This window comes from Odontesthes bonariensis, chromosome 2 (assembly GCF_027942865.1).
Source record: "Odontesthes bonariensis isolate fOdoBon6 chromosome 2, fOdoBon6.hap1, whole genome shotgun sequence".
In the NCBI taxonomy this organism is placed as follows: Eukaryota; Metazoa; Chordata; class Actinopteri; order Atheriniformes; family Atherinopsidae; genus Odontesthes; species Odontesthes bonariensis.
Window position 1 is genome coordinate 16,175,183 of NC_134507.1, and position 14,421 is coordinate 16,189,603.

Sequence of the window (14,421 nt, forward strand, 5' to 3'; positions counted from 1 at the left end):
ATAAATGCCAGTGATATCCTCCTGTTTCTAAAGTAAGTTTTGTAAGAAAAATCAGATGTGAAGAAACAAAATGTTTGAATTATTCCATGATATGCAAAAGTAAAACGGGCAAATTAAATGGCGTCTGTATCACAATTCTTGTGGGGGCTTCAAAATACTCAGGAAAAACTATTAAGTCTGTTCTAAACCTGGAATGTGCCAGTTCACTGCTGTTAATTGAATAATAGTAATTCATTCTGATTTATCTTATTTGGTTTTATTGCCGCAGTGACTCCTGTCTATACTTCAATTGCAAATGTTGAGCTGAGAAGCATGTCCTGTTAATCTGCAGCCACTGACTAATCTCTAACTTGTCATGGGGGCTGTGTATTGAAGAATGGTCCTCTTGTTTAGAGGATTATTGCAGTTTTTCCTGGGTTACGGAGAGTACTCAAATAGCACAGAGAGATATCAGTGGCTTGTTCACACTTTTGCATTTCAATGACAGGAATAACAATGAATTAGGAATGCCTTCTCGCTTGTCCACAAGGTCAAGACACATAATGTCATAACTTGTTTAGCCGAATTAAGATTTTTCAGAGGAGTCCTTCTTCGATTAGCTAGAGGGACACTGATTTATAGCCAACTTAAACTGATCAAAAAAAACTGTGCTACATCGATGTTTGAGGTAAACTTGTAAATGCTACTACTTGCTATGTTCTCCATAATTTGGTTTGAAGCTCTATGCATTGCAACCTTTGCACAACTGTTTTTAATGTGAGCCTTGAACCGACTGTATTTGGACAGCATGAAGGAGAGCTGTTTACAGTGATAAATTCTTGGGTTGAGCTCAAAATGAAAGTCATTCCTCATTTGATAAGGGAAATTACATTAAAGCTGAAACCAAATATATCACATGTCAGTTACAGAAACAACCACATCCAATGTTTTGCTGCATTACTATATGCTGAAATGAACTAGGAGTGTTCTCAGCAGTCCGTTTTGGACATGTCTAAATGTCCATTTTGAGCAGATTGAATGTTCCAAGTTATTTCCTAGCATTGTTTTGTAACATCCATGTTCCTATTAAAAAAAAACAACTGTGGAAGCAATGGAGGGAAAATCCAGGACAGTTGTATACAAGGGGCAATGGTTATCACGGCTCGAGACAAAACACATGCACCAACGTTCACAGACAGAAACATCAAGGACAGTAGATCTGTGTGATTATTGCATGCTTAGTTTATTTGGACTTATTTTCAATTTGAGGAGCATCAATCTTTTCCCCAGTGAGAAGCTGCCAAATGCCACCTCTGTAGTTCTCATTTCCCAAAGCGTACAAGAGCGGATTGAAAGAGGGTGAGGTCTTGGCCAGGATAGGTGCGAGCTGTGAAATCAAGCACAACAAATATGTCAGAATGTAAAATCCCCCCAGGAATGTGTAGACTTTTCATGCAAAACATTTATCCTATGTTTTCAGAAAAATCTGAGTCCCAGTCAAGAAAAAAAGGTGAACAATGTTTTTAAATCACCACAGGTGGCGCCAAATTTACAGTTCTTTAAATCCACACATTTGGATCCTCCTATTTTCAAAATCTGCCTAATCCAATTCAGGGTCACTAAGATTTTGATATTTAAGGTATAACATATTCAACTGCATAAGGTTTGTGTATCTTAAAAGCAAAAAAGCTGGTCAAAATATATACACTAATATGGCACAGTTACAGTGGAGAGTATTTGTTTGACAGAATGTAATGTGTGTCCTTACCATCCTGAGCTTAGGCGAGACCAAGTTGGCGTTCTCCACAGCAGCATAGAAAGCCAGGATGCCATAGGGGCTCCAACAGAAAAGCAACGTCTTAAGAGGAGTGTTGGGGTTGAACTGCAGAGAGTAAAGGACAGACCAAGGGTTGAGCAGGAAGGAAAATGAATATAAAGTAGAGAAAGGAAAGGATCAGAATGTCAGTGATTCGTTGGCCGCCAACCATGAGGTATGGAGGCAAAAATGCCTTTTGTCATGAGGTTTTCTACTTGGAGTAAAATCACATGCGTGGAATAATGTCTGGGAGATCTAAAGGGTGTTAAGATCATTAATGCCAAGCTAGAACATAAAAACAAGTGAATGAGGGGGCTGGTTGTTTGAATCCAAGGGTCAAAGTAGACATTATTCTGAATTTACACATGTAGAGTTACATTTCCCATTAAGTTTTGCACTCTATTGTTGCCTTGAGTTTGGTACAATTCTTTATTCCAGACTGTCTCAAACTTTTTTTAACCAAAGAGTTTGAACAAAATCTGTTTGTGCCGAATGAGTTTGTACTGACTGGCCCGCTGATGAGTGTGTACTAAGCAACAAACATTTATGAGGACAGAGGAACATCTCACCACTTTTAGGCCAAGAGATACACCTGAACTCTTTTATCCCCCTGAGTTTTGTTCCATGTGGGAAAGTGTGCGATGATAAGCTCTTTGACTATTAGACAGTTACATTGTCCTGACCTAGTGCTTGGCATCTCCACTTGGGACACTTTGTTTGTAATGAGAGTATCTCAGGCCAGCTCAGTTGACTGTAAGTAATGGGCTTATGCAACATCATGTGGAGCCATCTGATTCAATCCCTTCAGAGCTCTCCTACGGAACCTGCTGTCTGCGGATATATTGTTCTTGTCAACACACACCAGCTACTTCCTCTCTGCATTCTCAATTGAAATACTCAATCCCCTCCCCCCCTGTGGCAATGACCCATATGAGCCACACTGTGCATGCTTGTCATTCATGGTCTGTTTTGTTACATTGAATGAGGGCTAAATAAGGAAGTTGTGCGTACGTGAGGATCCCCCTGAAATCCAATGCAGGAAGAAACACTGCCTCAACTGCCTATGTCTGATGATTTATGCATCAGGTGTAACTTTCTAAGTTACATAGAAATGTCAGTTGTTTTGGGGATCAAACTTCTATGCATCATACATTTAACGAAGTTTGGCTTTGGACTGAATGAGGCAGAGATGTTTGTGTGCTGATGCCCAGTTGAGTCTGAAATCTCAGGAATGTTTATATGAAATTCTTGCAAAAGGCTGCTAGTACTAATAATGTTGCTGGATCTGGTGGATAGTGTTGTGTTACATAACTTACCCTGGGGTTTCCAGTTTTCTTGAATTTCTGTGCAATGGACTGGTAGGAGGACATGACAACAAACACCTGAATGCCCATGTTGAAGATGCTCATTGGGATCAAGTAGGACACATAGTTCCTATCAAGAGATTAATGAACAGAGGTATAAATAATACAAAGCAAACTATTTATATCTTGACAGCATCGTGAGAAGTGTGAGCATATACAGTACCTGTCTCCCTTGCTGTAGTCCAGAGTGCAGCAAGTCCTGAGGGGCTCATAGTCGTACTCTCCCCAGCCAAAAAGCGGCATGGCTGCCCAGAAGGCAGTGAAGAGCCAGACAAAAACAGCCAGAGTAATAGCACTGCTCCACTGGAGCTTTGTCCCTGGCAAGAATAAGATTCAGATATCTGTTTTGAACACCTCCAGCATTAAGAGTGCATTCTTTAGTACATGTTTATTCATGCCACACTACAGCTATGGCAACACTTTTCAGTCATTACAAAAAATAACATTTAATCATATCTCCCAGTAGTCGTAACAAGCTGATGCAGACATCTGCAGGTTTAAAAGTCAAGCCCCTCATCCACTTTTTGTATTATTTTATAAAAAATGCCTAAAAAGCGTCAGGGGTAATTTTTTAAATGGTAAAATAATAAAGAAATTGTACATTTAAAAAGTATTAGTTCCCAGGCATCCCAGTTAGCCGGTTTATTCTGTGGTTTCTGCTCTACTTTAGTCATGGTAAACAAATCAATCTGTGACTGATGTAAATGTTGACTAGCGGGGCTTTTCAGGTCATGTGTGAGCCTGTGCACCATTGGGGGAGGCAGTGCATGTGGTTTTGCAAATAGTGCATACCTCAGGGTGTTGACTTACTAGTGCAGTACTGATGATATCTGTCCCAGGCGATGGCTGCTATGAAGTGGATGCTGGCAAGAGCTGTCATGAAGCCCTGGAAACCATGAGTCTGGCATCCGTCTGAGCCGTAAGGCCAGTACCTGAAGGTAAAAGATGTGTCACTCGATGAGCTTGTTATTCCACAGCTGAATGTGCCAAAATAGACCAATTGCTTTTGAGCAGCTTTCGCTTTTCATGTTTCAAACCCGGAGGCAGATTACAGTTCGAAAACATCTGCTTCTGCGCACTGACAGCGTAGGCTATTGACAACTTCCCTCTTGATGCTTTGGCCTTAATAGCTTCATTATATCGCCTCGGGTACTGATTATTAATCTCAACGACATCTGGACACTATTATCAATGCAAATGCCTCCTCATTACACCATTTTTCATTTGGCCTCTATTTATATTATGAAAGCTGTGGTTACATCACTTACCTCAGAAAGCTGGAGAAAGCTGCAACGGTGGCGTTCATGGAGATGCCGATATCAGCCATCGCTAAACTGAACACTAGAAAATTGCTGGGGGTCCTCAGCTCTCTCACTTTGAGGAACGAAACGATTGTCACCGCATTCAGAAAGATGCCCAGCAGACCTTTGACGGAATAAAAACAGAATGTCAAAATCTTGGTTGTAAACACTTTTGCGGCGGCGAGGGCAAGTCAGTGCGCACAGCGGCGCTTATTACGCCACACGCAGTTACGAGACGAAGCAAAACACGCTCTCTTTAAATGCCTGATTCATTTATTTGTTTAAACGCTATAAGTGGTGGGTCAGTTTGTGACTTTAAAGGGGGAATCCACAAAAGCTTCCCTGCTTCTTCATAACGATCAGTGACCGGGTGTCGTCAAGTCCTGTCATAGGTTAATAATGCACACAGCCGGCGCAGCCCTCGTAGTAGCCTATCTGGCTGAATTCCAAGACAAAACACTCACCCTCCACCAGCAGACAAGATCCCAGGGAAAACACATCGAAGTCGGAGAAGCCATCCGGTAAAGGGTACGACGAGACCATCCTGACGCCGATTTGACACAACAAATTGCAGCTGTCACAGACTTTTCACTCCTCTCCGTCCGTTCGTTTACGATGTGCCTCAATGTGACTGTACAGAGCCCGCTTTTAAAGGGGTATTTCACGTGAAAATCATGCAGTTTATTATGTAAAGCCCCTCTCTCACTGTCGCCCCAATCCGCACAGGAATGTCTTAATGAACATAACCGCACAAACCGTAACCCTTAATGCGCATTTGCCCGCCGCAACAATAAAGCCCTCAGTTAGTTACACAACAAGCCTTTGTGTGACGGTGTCTGGGTGAGGATGCAGCCGCTGCTGATGAGACGACGCGATGGATGCAGCCCTGCGTGGCTTTAAGGAAGCACAACAGGTGTCAAAGAGGATGCAGCCTCCTGCCAATCACCAGCATCCAGAAAGCAAGATCTCAAACCAAAACGCCAAAAGATCTCTTTGTCAGTCATTATTTTAATAACCCCGTTATCATAACAGGTAATTTACATGTTCTTGCCAAATTTAGTGCAGTGATTCAAGGTTATATTCACAGGCTAAAACAAGGCAGGTGTATATGACACACCACTATTCCAAATTCTATAAAAAAAAAAAGCCTTATATGTGTGACCCAGAGCTTTGAAGCATAAATTCAGCTTATTTTAAGTGACAGATGTGAAATGTTTCAGCTCGCAAAAGCAATCCTGCCCATTCACTGTTTCATACAAAGTAATTATTCTGAATACACCAGAGACTACAACAGTAGTGTTTTTCATCTGAATCCTTCATCCCATGGGCAGAGCCCTTTGATACTGGACTTATTATCTTTTCATGCAGAGGGTCAAACCTCTGATAGACACACTGACCATCAGAGATTAAACTAACAGCGTGTCTGTTTGCAATGATAGAGGATAGAAGAAAATGGTGCTTGAGGAACTACAGACACATATTTGAACAAAAGATTGATTGGCTCTGTGCCATAACAGCAAGAAGTGATGTGCAAAGTAAGTTTGTTTTCCCGTTCATTTTTAGTTAGTCCATGTTAGTGTGAATTACATTAAATCCTCCCGTCATCCCCAGCCTTCAGAGGACTTTTCATGTTTCAGCTGTAAAAGCATTCGCAGCTTTTCATGCCATTGGGTTGGGGGCCAAACAAGCATGACATTGTGTGGTTCTCAGGATTATATGATCAGAAAGCTTGTGAAATATAGATGAAAACGTATGGGCTTAATCACATGAAAATGTTAAATATCATTGTCCACTTTTTTCTAAGACATATTTAATAAAAAAAGACAGATTAATTAAAGCACTTATGAGCTGGAGTACTCTTTTTGCCATAGAAAGACAGATTTAACATAAATATTAATCTATACATGTTTGAAGGTCATCATGTCAAATTGGCAGTCTTTGTTGCCCTGGAAAAACAGTGAGAAGATATTGGGTGCCCTTCCTAGTTTTTCTCAATGTAACCCCCTTCTGGAAGTTTTAGCTCTTCCATTAGCTATTTTAGTGCTTTAATTTAGTAGCATTTGTGTTGAGTCTGTTGTATTCACAGCCATCTTTCGCAGACGCCGCCAGACTCAATTTCTAAACTGTGTTAGCTGGTGTAGCAGACAGTAGAAAAGAGGCACTGAGGTGCTCCAGAAAATGTGTTCCATGTACTTTTACATAGATGTCCCTTTAAAAACTAAAAGCGAAAATCATGGCAGATCTCATTTTAAGTTATTCTTACAACTGGTTTGCAATTTTGTCAATGAAGAAGTGCTCATTGCATCCAAATTTCTTCACATTCTTATACTGTTATATACATTTATACAATATTAATAATATTCAAATGCTTCAGTACATTCTTGTACTGACAGTTGTTGTACAGTAAGTATACTCTCAGGTGTATATTGGTAACCTACATTTTATTTAACCCTACATTACGATATGTGCAAAAAACTCTTACTTATTCTAAACATACTTCATCACATTTATTCTTATGGGCCTTTTTGTATTTCAAGAATGACGTTGCAGTTCAGCTCTTTGAAGGATGTCTTTATTGGCTCTAGTAAATGAGATTAACTACAGTGCCTGCTGTGTACTATAGAATGTTTCATTTTTCAGAAGTGACGGAATACGATTGCTCAACATGTTTAGAGCCTCAGTGTTGACGTATATAATTCTACACTGTATTGCCTGTGAATTTGAGGGATTTCAGTATGTGGGACACAACCCGCACTTGTGTAAACACATTAAATTGCAGGTTTCTCGATAAAGTGAAATTGTCATCTTTTGGTGTCATGGGTTGTTTGACATTTAATGAATTTGGTTTTAAATTTTAAACTTCAATATTAACAATCAAGTAGTTGTTTGTTGGCTTATTTGTTGATAGTCCAATGTGACAACTTTTCCACTGATGTAGCAAGCTGTTACACACACACACACACACACACACCCACACACACACACACACACACACACACACACACACACACACACACACACACACACACACACACACAGTGTGCACGCCGTAGCTGTTTAACTGTCTGGAGCTTTGTGCTGGACTGAGATATGAAGATATTATAAATACAAAATATCCTCCCAAGACTAACTAATACAATATGGAGTGACATCTATTGAATTGTGATGTATTGTATTCAGTCAATGTGTGTAAGAGTGAGAAGTGCAACTATGAGCAGCACTTGTGGCTGTTTATTTGCTTTGAAGGGAAATTCTTTCCTTCTTAATTGAAAAACAGCTTGACCTCTGTAACTCCAACTGTCTGTCAAAGCTTCAGTTACAGCTCACCATGACAACTTCAAGAAAGTTTCTTTTTTTGTTGTGTCAGAAAAACCTCTTGTCTTGGAGTAATGAGAGGAAACGGGTGAAACAAAAGATTTGACTTGACAAGTGCATTAAATGCGGAAAGATAGAGAGAGTGTGAAGAATGAATAAACTTTTAAGCCATGACTGTCTATTTTCTTCTGTTTTGACCAATTTTCCAGCTTAGATAGCCTATATGATGAAATTCAGGAGAAAATACAACAAGGGGCAGACGCCAAGTACTTCATGTAGGCATTACATTGCAAAAGCCCTACAACTGGAGGTATTTCCCTAGTGGTGTGGGACTAGGTCCAAAAAGGTTAGTAATTAGAAAGTTAATCTCTTTCTTTAAAGCTTTTCTCTTTTTTTCAATTTGTGTTTGCCATCCTTAGTTTCCCGTTCATGAATGGTCTGTATGTGTAGACTGTGTATATGTTCATAAATGAAATAGAATGATTATTGTGATGAAAGTGATACAGCATATGTAGTCAGGTAATCCTCTTAAGAATGTTTTAGTTTTCATACTGACTGTGCAGGGTCACCTCATTTACTTTCTCCTTAATTTGCAGATATATTTAAAGTCTTATTTGAATATTGCTGTTCTCCTTTAAATCAAGATCTAAATATTTTCTTTTAGAAAAAAAGGTTTTTGATTGTGTACTGTTATGAGGATATTTCAATTAGTTCTCCATTAAGAAAAATAAAGTTGTTCATGCCGAAAATGTTAGTTGACCATCAGCTATCAGCATATATATTAGCAACTGTGCTAATTCTGGCATATTTACATTGATGCTCTGCTGATATGTTGATAAATGTGCATTGTCCTAATCAAATAAATAAATAAATAAAAAATAAATAAAAATATTCCCCATGGTTGGAGCCACAGACTACGATTTAGGGGCCACCTTGTGGTATAAAATAGGGCTGTCATTTTACAGCTTAACAGTCACGATAGGGATGAAATGAACATGCAACATTTAAGAGAGAGAGTGGGAGGGCAAAAAAACAAACACCACAGTGGATTATGACTATTTCGGAAGTGTTTTTCTGTGATAATAAATAGGGACGTCTCTGCACAGCCTATCGGATTCCGGGATGCAATACGCATCCAAATGAAACGAACGCCAGTCCTTTCACTAATCCTTGTCTATCCTTTTTATCTCAGGACTCATAGCAGTCTGATCACTATGGGACAGCGAAGTGGTGGGACAAAGCCATGCGGATAATAGTCCTGTAAAAGGAAAAAAAAGTAAGTCTGTTGGACTTCAGCGGGCGCAAACTGGGCGCAAACTGGGCGCATGTAGGCAAATTGCGTATGCGTAAAAGAGGGCCAAAATGTTCTTCGTCCTGCTCCTGGGGCTCTGCGTGGCCGCAGGTGAGCTTTTCTCCGCAGTGAGCTCCTGCCCTCCGCAGTGCAGCTGTTTTTACCACAACTTGAGTGATGGATCAAAGGCCAGGTAAGAAGGATGCCCAAAATAAATATTTTTTTTTTGTAAAGTGTATTATTGTGTGTTTTAGTTTGTGCGTAAAGGCGCGTCTTTTTAGAGGGTCCGGTCATGGATAGATGTTTGCATGGAGGTGAGCACGTGTACACATCATAAATCAGAGAGTGCATGTCGATCTAATTTTATTTAATGCAGGATTATCTCTCAAAGGCACTTTCAGCGTTCACATCTCTGCCTTTAATGAGTTTCGGTGGCCTGGGGAATCTTTCTGAATTATTATCCACAATACTTTTACTGCATGCGATCAAAATATATATTTTGGATGTTATTTTTTAATATATGTTTTTTAATAACTTAACTCAGTTTGTAATAATTTGCTGTCAACTGTCGTACTAATGTATTTTCACTTGTAAATAATTTAATAAACTTTGCTCAGTGTAGAATGTTGAAGTTGAACTTCTGTGCACTTCTTTTCAGGAGCGTGATATGCAATGATCCCGATATATCTCTTGTGCCTGTCGGGTTCCCGGTTGACGCATCCAAGTTGCGGATTGAGAAGACCTCCATCCAGCTGATACCAAGCGAAGCCTTCAACTACCTCTCTAGTCTGGAATTCCTGTGGATGTCTTTCAACACGCTGTCCGGCTTGAGTCCAGACAGTTTTCGGGGACTGTTTAACCTAGAAGAGCTTCGTCTGGACGGGAATGCCCTAACCGCCTTTCCCTGGGAATCTCTCATGGATATGCCCAGCCTCAGACTGCTGGATTTGCACAACAACCAGCTCACCTCGCTGCCCGCCGAAGCCACCACTTACATTAAAAACCTCACCTACCTGGATCTTTCCAGCAACAGCCTGCTGACCTTGCCGGCAGAGGTGCTGTCCACTTGGCTGGCTGCAAAACCCACACAGGGTCCAGAAAGCTCCAAAATGATACTTGGTAAGTGACAGTGCAAATCCTGTCATACTGCCTGAATTTGTAACATCTAAGTCTTCAGTTTCACTTTCGTTTGGGCTTACAGTGCCTAAATTAGAGCCGGCTGATTCATTTCACGAACAGCTGCTAAACAAAATATCAAGTAAGTAAGTAACACATCATCTGATGAAGGCAGCTCTGATTAGCCAACTTCAAAACTGAATCAGCAACGTATATTGGAAAACAGTTTAATTCTTGTAAGTCAAAGGTGACACTTAAATGTCCTCATTTCGCGTTTGTAGGCAATGGATCTACACATTTTAATGCAAATCTCATCTTCGAGTTTCAGTCAAAAGCTGTAAATGATAATGTGGAAAACGTCCATTGATATTTATAATGATTTATGATTAAAAAAATGTGTTGGCTGAATCAAATTACATTGTTTAAGCGTTGGATAAGTATATACATAGTGGATAAAACATGTACATATAATAATTTTTTACATAAATAAACATGTAAAAGGCAAGTAGCCTATGGGTTTTTGCTTTACGGTGTAGAACAATGCACTGTCAAGCTGTTCTTCAAAACTGAAAGCAAAATTCAAATCCAGCTGTTCCGGTTTCAGTTTCATTTTACTTCAGAGCAGGAGGGTGAAGTGACAGCAAAGCCTGACCTTGGTCACTGAACCACTTCTACCACCATCATCATCATCATCATAGCCATAATCATGGCCATGATGTAGTTTATTAATTAAATGTCAATCCTCTTATAGGATTAACATCATAACATCCACACCAGCCATCTGCTGGTTGGTCTTTCACTTTGCACACAGCTGGACACTTGCTTCCCTTTCACCTTTCTTGTACTCTCACCCTCAGGTCTCCATGACAACCCCTGGGTGTGTGACTGCCGGCTTTACGACCTAGTCCAATTCCAGAAGTCTCCCACATTTTCAGTGGCATTCATCGACACAAGACTCCGTTGTTCAGCTCCGGAGAGTCTGTCGGGAGTCTTGTTCAGTGATGCAGAACTGCGGCAGTGTCAACTCCCACGTATCCACACAGCTGTGGCACGAGTCCGGAGCGCAGTTGGAAACAATGTGCTACTTCGTTGTGGGACCATTGGAGTCCCTATACCAGACCTGACGTGGCGCAGGGCAGATGGACGAGCTCTCAATGGAACAGGTGAGTTGGCAGATGTCATGCCTTTTCTATGTGTTGTGCATGCGAAAAGATAATTTTGTCTAATGTGTAGTGCTGCTGTTAATTAAACAGAGAGCTTTCACTGGAGTTAGCATGACTGTAAGTCTGACTGACAGCTGTGGCCATCACAGAGAGTTATGCAACATGGATGATGATTGATGCAACATTGTGTAATCATCTGTTCGAAGTTTATTCGTACATTTATCAACATGGATAACTCTCAGATGTCAAATCCTACTTTGATTTTGAAATGTTTTTTCAAATGTCATTCTTTAATCAACGTGTCAATGTGTCATCTTCACCATTACAGTGCAGCAAGAAACATCTCAGGAGGGAATCACCTGGTCCATCCTCAGTGTACCAGCTGTGTCATATCGTGATTCTGGGAAATTCATCTGCAAGGCCACTAACTATGCAGGGAACGCTGAGGCTGTGATTTCTCTTATGGTCTCTAACACACCAAAACCAGAGGGGAACCAAACCATCATTGACAAGAAGGTCAAAGTCAAGAAACCAAACCAATTGGGCAAAGCTGCCTACCAGGAGAGGCTGGTGGCCAGATATGTAGCTCCAACCTCTACCCCTTCATCCTCGCCCATCGTAGGTCCTGGTCTTATACCTAATCCTGACTCTGGACTAGCCAGTTACAGCATGACTGACAGAGCCACCCAAGGGCCTGCTACATCCTCCAACCCAGATTCACTGCTGGATCTGGAGAAGACAAATCTAAGCAACCTGGCAGCAAACACCTCATCACTACAGCAGGACCCTGACAGAGTTGTCCGTTCGGTGAAGGTGGTGGGGGACACGGACAATACGATTTCTCTGAACTGGAGAGCCCCTAAAGCCAAGAACACAACTGCATTTAGTGTGCTGTATGCAGTGTTTGGAGAGAGGGACATGAGAAAAATCAATGTTGCTGCGGGCCAGAACCGTGTAACCATTGATGGGTTAGTGCCCAAAACCAAGTACATTGCCTGTGTTTGCGTGAGGGGGCTGATCCCCAGAAAAGAGCAGTGTGTCATATTTTCCACCGATGAAGCAGCCAGTGCCACAGGTACCCAGAGGCTAATTAATGTGATTGTGATCACTGTAGCCTGTATCATTGCAGTCCCGCTGACTGTCATTGTATGCTGCGGGGCGCTGAAAAGACGCATCCAAAAGTACTGGGGAAAAAAATCAAAGGACATCCAAGATTCTTATGTGACCTTTGAAACACTGTCGCCTGCCACAAAGGCTAAAGGGCTCGAGGGCGAGTATTTAAACAGAATGAACCCAGAGGAGTCCAACAGGCTGCTGTCAGCTCGTTCCAGCCTGGACTCGGAGTCCACAGCTAAGATAGAGGGACAGCCTAATGAGTACTTCTGCTGACGTCATGCTCCAGCTCTAGCTCCCGCTCCACGCCATTGTCCTCGCACTCACCAGCATCCACGCCACAGTCCTAACCCCAATACCCATTCGCATTCCCATCAACGCCCGCATCTCCACCACCACCCACATCCCCACCACCACCCACATCCATATCCCCATCACTACCTGCAGTCTCACCCCACACAGCATCCTGACGTCAGTCCCCCACTCGCACGCTCCCATACAGCCACAAAACGGGTTTCCCCCCCACCTGTCCCTCCTCGCTGGATAATGCCACCAACGCCACCGCCACAAAGAGCCAACTTCTATCAAAGGGCATTTGCACGATGCACTATAATGGAAATATCAGTTTAAAGAAATTGGTTAGTTCTAGAAAAGCTCTTCTTTCTTGCAGAAGGAAACTTACTGGACTGTTGTACACTCATGCATCCATTGATAGTAATACTTGCTTTTATGTGTGAAAGAATGTTTTTATCACTAAGCCTGTAAAAAAAACTGTCAGAGCATAAGAAACATTGTAAATTATATGTCATCTCACTTGCATGACCCAGCGAAGAAACCTTTTCAACCCAATCTGATTTAAAGGGAACTCAGTGGTAAAAAATCCATTGTTTATATCCATATATGTATGTGTATGATTTGTAAACATTCAATGGATGATTTACACTTACATACACAGTTAATTCTGTGCCTCTGTATATATCTGTCATATGTTCACAGAGAAGATATACACATAGGCATGGTTCAACACCAGTGAATGGAGAGAAGCTGGAGCTGGAGAGAAGTACAGAAAGGACTGAACTATGACAAAATGTAAATAAGATGGAAATGATGCAAAATGAAATGTTAAATGATTTTTATTTCCAGCAATGAGAAACATACAAAAATGTATGTACCATTTTAAGCCACCTAGAGGCATTGTTACTTGCATTTAATGTAGATTAATTTATTCCAATAATTCCAAGTATTTGAATATATAATTGAATAAACTTTTATATAAATTGATCCGATGCTGTGTGTTCTTGCAACTATTCTTCAACTCATCACAAATATTTTATTCAACCTTTGATCCTGGTCAGCAAAGATTGATACTCTTTATAGTTTACTGGTGGTTTGTGAATGGGGAAATAGGGAGTAGATAATTTTACAATAGATTTCAGGATCTTTTTAATTAATTCAAATGTGATTTGAGAGCTGGGTGCCTGCATCAGTCATAAGCCATTAATAAGAACAATTTCTGTATTGCTAAATTGTAAAGGCGTTGTATTTTAATTTCTTTGATATATCATAAGACCTACAGTGTAACCTGTACTAAATGTATCTGAGTGCTTTAACAATTGGTTCTTTTCGAGTTAAATTCCCCTTTTTCCTTTTCCAGGACAGCATTATTACAAAATGCAAACTAATAACAAAAAATTGTGGCAAATACCTCTAACGCCAAGTCTTTTAGAACAATTGATCTAGACCTGTATCTTTATTTTAATCTTTGTTTTATTTCACGTTTGATGTCTTAAGAGAATGTGTCATTTTCAAAAACCTGTCACAACCTGGCAACCCAACACGTCTTGACTTTCTCATATACAGTATGAAGCATAGGTTAATTATTCGTTTGATAACTTACCCCTGCAGCTGTATGACTGGCTTATCAGACAGTGGTGCTGACTTACAGGTAATGTGGATCTGACCC

The 14,421-nt window shown here is 40.8% G+C and overlaps 2 protein-coding genes across 2 annotated transcripts; one reads left to right on the plus strand and one right to left on the minus strand.

Moving 5' to 3' along the window:
* Positions 1-1,201: 1,201 nt before the first annotated feature.
* Positions 1,202-5,326, minus strand: rgra (retinal G protein coupled receptor a). The gene is made up of 7 exons (XM_075478335.1): positions 4,925-5,326; positions 4,428-4,584; positions 3,970-4,091; positions 3,323-3,476; positions 3,112-3,229; positions 1,748-1,861; positions 1,202-1,366 (listed from the first exon to the last, which is right to left on the minus strand). Exons 1-7 carry the CDS (start codon positions 5,001-5,003, stop codon positions 1,223-1,225), a joined length of 888 nt encoding a protein of 295 aa, XP_075334450.1. The 5' UTR covers positions 5,004-5,326; the 3' UTR covers positions 1,202-1,222.
* lrit1a (leucine-rich repeat, immunoglobulin-like and transmembrane domains 1a) lies at positions 3,993-13,693 on the plus strand. The gene is made up of 4 exons (XM_075478334.1): positions 3,993-9,259; positions 9,725-10,185; positions 11,040-11,345; positions 11,674-13,693. The coding sequence occupies exons 1-4, from the start codon at positions 9,138-9,140 to the stop codon at positions 12,732-12,734; spliced, it is 1,950 nt and encodes a 649-aa protein (XP_075334449.1). The 5' UTR covers positions 3,993-9,137; the 3' UTR covers positions 12,735-13,693.
* Positions 13,694-14,421: the final 728 nt, after the last annotated feature.